Source organism: Bos indicus x Bos taurus, chromosome 16 (genome assembly GCF_003369695.1).
Source record: "Bos indicus x Bos taurus breed Angus x Brahman F1 hybrid chromosome 16, Bos_hybrid_MaternalHap_v2.0, whole genome shotgun sequence".
NCBI classification, from domain to species: Eukaryota; Metazoa; Chordata; class Mammalia; order Artiodactyla; family Bovidae; genus Bos; species Bos indicus x Bos taurus.
The window spans coordinates 70,390,556-70,398,307 of NC_040091.1; the positions used below are offsets into that span (position 1 = coordinate 70,390,556).

The 7,752-nt window shown below is 50.4% G+C and overlaps 1 protein-coding gene across 1 annotated transcript; it reads right to left on the bottom strand.

The window, feature by feature from the left end:
• Positions 1-272: 272 nt before the first annotated feature.
• Positions 273-6,905, bottom strand: NENF (neudesin neurotrophic factor). The gene is made up of 4 exons (XM_027565654.1): positions 6,667-6,905; positions 2,711-2,771; positions 1,769-1,872; positions 273-821 (listed from the first exon to the last, which is right to left on the bottom strand). Exons 1-4 carry the CDS (start codon positions 6,832-6,834, stop codon positions 645-647), a joined length of 510 nt encoding a protein of 169 aa, XP_027421455.1. The 5' UTR covers positions 6,835-6,905; the 3' UTR covers positions 273-644.
• Positions 6,906-7,752: the final 847 nt, after the last annotated feature.

Sequence of the window (7,752 nt, forward strand, 5' to 3'; positions counted from 1 at the left end):
CAATCCACTCCAGGGTTCTTGCCTGGAATATCCCATGGACAGAGGAACTTGGCGGGACAAGTCCGTGGGGTCGCAAAGAGTTGGACACCAGTGAGCAACTAACAGTTTCAGCTTCCCCTTCTCCACCCTTCCACCTGATGCACCCCCTTTCTGCCACATCTCATGGACGCCTCTGCCGCCTCGCCCCCTCGCTTGCCAGGCAGACAGAAAGCAGGCCAGCAGAGACAAGTGGCGCTAATGAGGCTCCAAGAAATGCCCTGCGGGGAAGAATCCTCCTTTCGCAAAAACAGGAAGTTTATTTTGGTGCTTAAAGTACACACGGCCACAGTAGAAAATCTGACAAGTATAGAACAATATAAAGAAGATATAAAGGCCACTTGTAATTCCACTGCCCACGAAGCCCCCGCTGACACCTAGGAGGCATCCCCCCTCGGCCACCATGACCTCCCCGCTGGCGTGCAGGCAGGACACCCGGGTGAACAGAACACTTGACCGAGGGTGACGAGAGCCATTCAGCGTTCCAGGTGAGTCGAGTGCTCTGTTCAGAGCCGGTGGTGACCAGAGGCTCCGAACGCCTGTTTTGCAGGAGATCTCGCGTTGGAGGGTCTCCCCGCCTTGCCTTCCCAGGGCCAAACTCCTGATGATCAGAACTCGTCCTTTATGTCAAAGTGGGGCTGGTCTTCAGGCTTGAAGTCCAGGTTGGGGCTGCCGTCCTCATTGAGGATTCTTCGGGCCGTGTAGCCGACGATCGGGTATTTGGCTTTGTACACTCTGGTGAAGACGTCGTCCAGGGATTCCAGCTCCTCGGCCGTGAGGCCCGTCTTGGGGAGAAAAGCCCAAGAAACCCAGGGTTGGGAATGAATGAATTGGACTTGGCCCTGGCCTCTCACGCCTCCTCCCTGCTTTATTCTCCCCATATCCTTCAGGCAAGAGAAAAAAAATCTCTCGAAAATCAAATCGCGGACAGCTGACTTTTGAAGAGGCCAACCTGTGTGCTCAGGAGTGTTGGGGGGAGGAGATGGGGGAAGCAGGGGCCACATCAGGTTGCGGGGTTTGGTTGACGTGGGGATGAAAGGGTCCAGAGAGCTCCCAGGTGGTGTGGGGGGCGCCCTGTGTGGTCTGCAGCTACCTCCTCCCCGGAATGACTCCCACTGCTCTCTACTCTCCCCCCATTACAGATCTGCACACCCTCCCCACTCCACAATTTCTTAATTTGTTTCTGTAATGTTGTCACTCCAGAGTTTGACTCATCTGAGTGACACTGGAATGAATGCCAGCCTTTCTGTTAGGATGACTGAGATGACCCTGAAATGGTCTTTGTTAGGGCTGTTGTCTCCTTCACAGAAATATGAGCATGGGGGAGCCTCTGCTTCATCCCCTGAGCAACCAGGAGTGGCTTGGGAAGTAGGTCTCAGAAACGAAGAGCAAAGCACCCAGGGGCTTGGGGAGGCGGGGGACAGACTGTAAGGGGGATGGCACTGCCAAGGCAGGCGGGAGCCAGACTGTGAGGACCACTGAGCTTGATCACAAGTGCCCAAGAGTCTGGCCTTGACTCTGCAGGCAGTGGGGAGCCATGGAGGATTTTTGAGCAGGAGTGTTAACAGTGAGATCTCTACTTTAAGAAAACAACCAGCTATCACATGGAATGGACTGGAATGTAAACAGACTAGTTAGGAAGCTTTGCTATTGCCCAGGGGTGTGTGTGTCAGGGGGAAGGCCATGGCCAAGGAGGTGGGGCACTCTGACAGAGGCTCAAAATCTGGCTCACGGTGTCATGGGTGAGGTCTGCAGGGTCCAGGGACATCTTGGCCACCCCTCTGGTGGAGTCCTTCCCGGTCAGGGCGTTGTAGGGGGCTCCTCGTCCATAAAACTCTGCAGTGGGGAGGACGGAAGAGGATATGAGCAGGTGTGCGCAGAGCAGCTAGGAGCGGGTGTGGGGCGCTTCTGAGAACCACCCCCCCCAAGTTCTGGAGAGACTCCGGCCTGAGGGGAGGGTCGGCAGTGAGGAGGGGAAGTCCAACAAGCCACCCCAGCCATCTGCTTGAGTCCCACAGTTCAGAATATGGAATAAGTCATACATGCTGGGCCAACAGGTGACTTTTTTTAAAAATATAAGATGAAAACAATCTCTTAAAAATATCTAAAATGTAAACAAGAGGAATGTCCTGTCTGCCTAAATGCTCATGGAAGCCAAGTCTATTTCCATACGTCTTTGGTTTGGTATTAAATAAACAACAAACCATTACAAGACAGCTTCCATGATATCAGCTACAGTTTCCATTACAGAAAACACAAAAGGGCATTAAAAAGTTCTACAGTGTTCTATGATCTCAACCCTTTGCTAAGTAAAGGGTTTTTTACTAAGGCAAATCATCCATTTTGACTCTGACTCTATAGGCAACAGGGAGCCATAGAAGACTTTTGAGCAGGAGCATGATATTATTAGAAAAACACTGCTGAAGTACAGCACCGACAAAGACAATGAGCTCAGGGACTTCCCGGGCAGTCTAGCCAGGGTTTGATCCCTGGTCGGGGATTTGAGATTTTGCAGGCCACACAGCACAGCCAAAAAGAAAAAAAAAAAAAAATTATGAGCTCACTCTGGAGGGAAAGGACTTGCCTGTGTTCCGTCTGCTCCCTCACTCCTAGAACGCCCACTTTGGCCACCACACCCCCCAGAGGTAAGGGTACATGAAAGCAAGCCACTTACCCTTTCCAGAAGTGACATCGAACACCACCCCCTTGACTGCCATGTAGATGGGCTGATCTTCCTAGAAAACAAGAGGGAAGGTGTGAGGAGGAAGCAGAGAGCCCTGCTCTTTTGGCTCAAGTTAGTAACATCTCTTCCCATCAAGGGCAGTGCAGGGGGCGGTGGGTGAAGGTACAAAGCAGCCGCTGTCAGTCAGTCCTCAGCCAGCACATGACCCTACCTGCAGAATCATGCCTACTCACAAAACCTGGGAAAAGTTACGAAGCTTCATGACAAGTCTGCGGCAATACCTTTCTTTTAAAGAAAAATCAGGAGCTAAAGCAGCTCAATTCAGATAAAAATTCAAAAGAATATTGAAGTTACTTAAATCGGTTTAAATTTCCTTTCATTTTCACCACACGTGGCTGTAATCAGTGCAAATGATCTATGATATGTTTTGCTTCTTATAGGTAATATTAGTTCATACAAACATTGTCATGTGTTGAAATAACCAAAACAGCTGTCACTTAAACAGCTCTGTCGTATTTTAGTTATGCTGTATCTGTTTACTATTCTCCTATTTTGGCTTATCTGGATGGTTTCCAATTCCTTAGAACCATAATGGCAGCATTACGAATACCTTTCAAGTTACTTTCTAATGTGTTGAGCTATTTCCTGGAGGCCTATTTCACTATATCGAATTCTGGGGCCCAAGTAGATGAACAACATAATCACTTTTTATATTTTACCAGTTTGTCCTTCAAAAAGCCATCTATGGCGCTAGAAATATACAAGCAATGCCGTTTCCTCGCAGCTGTAACCATGGGTTTTACATTTTACAGTTTGCTATATTTGTGGGTATTCAAAAGGAAGGACAGAAAATAAAATGTAGTTCCTAAGTGACAGGTAAGGACTCTGGAGGAATTTTAAGTTAAAAACAGATATTGTATATTAACACATATGTGTGGAATCTAGAAAAATGGAACATGCTAAGTCTTTTCAGTCGTGTCCGACTCTGCATCCCTTTGAACTGTAGCCCACCAGGCTCCTCTGTCCATGAGGATTCTGCAGGCAAGAATACTGGAGAGGGTGGTATGTCCTCCTCCAGGGGATCTTTCTGACCCAGGGATCGAACCCACATCTCTTGTGTTTCCTGCGTTGGCAGGCCAGTTCTTTACCACTAGCGCCACTTGGGAAGCCCGTAGAACACAGTAGGTTCTGTGAAAGACCCCAGCAGCCGGGACCCCTGTCTTTTGTGATCTCCAATCTGAAGCGTCCACCGAAGATTCTGTGCAGCTCCCTGCTGGGGGTCCGAGCTCTCAGCACAAAGTGCACCGCAGAGTCTGGGACAGGAGGGTCTGCCCTGGCGTTCATCCAAAATGATTATCATACAAATGAGACCTCATCGCTAGGTGTTTCAGAGCGACTTGTTTACAAGGTCCACAATCCCACAGCAGAAACTCTTGGGGATCAGATGTGTTTTGCAATTCAGAACTTGTCAGATTTAGAAAGGTGTCATGAGGCACATACCAGAACACCTACGGGGGTCTGAGGAAGCACCCCGTCATCAAGGATATCAGTATTTCACAGTAAAGCATAAAGGTGAACAGTCATACTAGGTGAAGTGAAGTGAAGTCGCTCAGTCGCGTCCGACTCTTTGTGACCCCGTGGACTGTAGCCTACTACGCTCCTCCGTCCATGGGATTTTCCAGGCAAGACTACTGGAGTGGGTTGCCATTTCCTTCTCCAGAGGATCTTCCTGACCCAGGGATTGAACCCAGGTCTCCCGCGCCGTAGGTAGGATAAATAAAGTCTATAAATAAACTTGCGTAGCTCCAACAAGGTTCCGTTACCAAAGGCGTTCAGATCAGGCAGGGTTTTGCTGTCAAATGATATTAAAAAAAACCTTCTGCTTTTCAAAGCTTCTTTTCTTCGATTTCTGAACTGCGTAAGAGGATTACGGGTCTGTTACACTGCCTCTTGTTTGTATCTTTAATAATAAACTAATAAAAATAATATTAATAGCAGCTAAGATTGTCTAAGGTTTACTGCGCGAAGACTACTCCAGGCTTCAGCTAAGCAGTTTGCACACCACCATCTCATTTAATTCTCACAAAACCCCCACACAGAGTAGAAACTCTTATTATAGCCAGTATGATGGCCAGTTTTATGTGTCAATTTGGATTGGTGACAGTATCCTTATTCAGCACTTATCTAGGTATTGTACAGAGGTATTAATGTAGATGCGATTAATATCTACAACTGTTGGCTTTGTGTACAGAAGATTATCCTGGATAATCGAGGTGAGCCTGATGCTATCAGTTGAAAGGCCTTAAGAGCCTTTGAGTTTTCCCTGAGGAGGAAGAAATATACCACCAATGGACTGCAGGATCTGTTCCTGCCCAGAGGTTTCTCGCCAGCCCCTTCTGACAGCCTGACCTACTCAATTCAGACTTACCTAGCCAGCCTGCACAATCACATAAACCAATTCTTGCAATTAAAATATATAAATATATATATAGGGATTTCCCTGGTGGTCCAGTGGTTAAGAATCCAAGCTTCCACTGCAGGGGGCATGGATTTGCTCCCTGGTTGGGGAACTAAGATCATGCATGCCACGTGGTGCAGCCAGTATATATATATATATATATATATATATATATATATATATATATATACACACACACACATACATATATATATAATTTTTTAACTGGTTCTGTTTCTGGTGGAACCCTGACTGATAACAAGTATCACAGATTTAAAAAAAAAATTGAGATTTTTCGCTATTTGCTCAAAGGGACTCAAACCCAGATATGATTCAAACGCCTAATGCTCTAATGAGCATTATACAAACAGTTAACACTTCTGAGAGTGAAAAGGGATGCTATTAATAATTATCCCGGGACAACAGACATAAACCAGAACCACCCAGGGCAAACCTCAGCACAAGCTGCACTGAACTGCCTTTTTCCCCTCTTACTACAGACATCCTCTGGGCTCCACACCTGGAAACAATTTTTCCCTTAACCTGCTTCCATCTCAAGTTTCCCTCTCTCCTTCCCTCAGCTGAGCACCCATCAATAATACCTGCATAAAAAACCAAGGGTCTTTATCTTGCAGCCTAGGCATGGCTGCTGGATATGACCGCCACTTAGAACTCTTTCTTCCCTTGGGTTCTGTGCTGGGGGTCCCTAGGATTACCCCTAGATTTGGAGATTCATGAGAAGGACTCAGAGAATTTGGCAGAGTTGGACTCTGTTCCCAGGCTCCACAACCATCACACTGGGCCCCACCAACCAGAATGGTCAGGTGACTGTGAGCGGTATCCTGGAGTGCTGACCGGCTGAGGAGGGTGGGATATCTCTGTTTCTAACCTCCGATCTCCCCCTCTGCCGGCTCCCCCAGTTCTGGTCTAGCCCCAAGAGCACAGGTACTAAAAACCAGTTTGAGGAGTCCAGGGATACGGAGGCCAGAAGACAGAAGAGCAGGGAGACACTGGAGCACCCCTGGGCCTGCCCCCACGCCCGCCTAGCCCAGGGAATAGGCCTTGCTGCCCTCTCTCCCTTCCCCGGAGGAGGCAGAAGTGTCTGTCCCCAACTGATGCTCACACTGAAAACAAAAAAGTTTCTCCGTTTCCTGTACTGACTGCGAGTCAAAACGCGTCTCAAGGAAACAGCTCCAGGGAAGAGAGAGGGAGAGCCTCGGGGTGGGTGTTTCGGCCCAGGAAGCGGGGAGATGGGCGCCCCGCCGGCTGGGGACCTCCCCGTGCCCCCAGGCGGCGATCAGGCCTGGACAGAGGGCCGGGCAGGCCTCGCGCCCCGCTCGGGGCCAGGACTCCGGGAGGGGGCGCCCCCCGAGGCCTGCGCCTGCTCCCTTGCACCCGGAGATCTCTCCCGCGCGCCGCGGCCTCCCGGGGGTCTCCGCCCCCATCTCCGCTTGGCCAGACTCGGCCCAGTCCCCGGGCCCGCGCTCACCTCCTCCCCGCCGTAGCGGGCCAGCTCCTCCTCCGTGAAGAGCCGCACCGGGGGACCCCGCTCGGCGGGACGCGGCGCCTGCCCGGCCCCGGCTGTGGGGAGCCCCACGGCCAGCGCCACGATCAGGGCCAGCGCGACCAGCCGCCGCCCGGGCGCGGGGCCCGCCATGGTGAGCGCGCCGAGCCGGGCCAGGGGCGGCCTGGGCGGCGGAGCCCGAGCGCGCCCGCCCCGCGGCCCCGGAGCCCCGCCCCGCGCGCGCCGGCCCAGCGCCGGGAGGCCCGCGAGCCGGGAGCCTAGAGCCGGACAACGTGCCTCCCGCGCGCGGTATCCCGCGCTCGCCCACCCCGACCCGGAGACCGGAAACTTGGAGCTGGGTTGATGGGGTCTACAAACTACAGACTGAAAATTTCGCCAAAGAGTGGCACGTGTCACAACAGTCCCTTGTGTTAAGATTACAGAGTTGACTCAGCCCAGCATTCCAACACCTAGGAAGATGTATTTATAACCTAGGACCCCGACTTTCTTAATTCATTTTTACTTTGGGCTGATTTTTTTTTCTTCCCAGTTGTGTTTAAATTTCGGGTTTCCAAAGGATTTTTGCAAAGGTGGGGCACATCAAAGACATACCTGAATAATAATAGCTAACGTTTGTGCAAGGATGTCTTCATTAATTTATTCAGCAAATGCTTTTTGGGGTTTCCACATACCAGGCCACTGAAGACACATAGCTGAAGAAGGCAGATCCACGCCCAACGGAGTCTACCTTCTATGGGTGGAATAGACAAAAGGAGTACAGTTAGGTGGTGATGAATGCTACAGAGGGGAAAAAATAGGCAACTGAACAGGGAGCATTGGGAACTGGAATTTTAAATAGGCTGTGGGGGAAAGCCCCAAGGAAGACAGTATTTGTATAAACGTCTAGAGGAAATATGCTCAGATGGTAAAGAAAGTGAAAGTGAAGTCGCTCAGTCGTGTCCCACTCGTTAGGACCCGGTGGACTGTAACCCACCAGGCTCCTCCGTCCATGGGATTCTCCAGGCAAGAATACTGGAGTGGGTTGCCATTTTCTTCAACAGGGGAATCTTC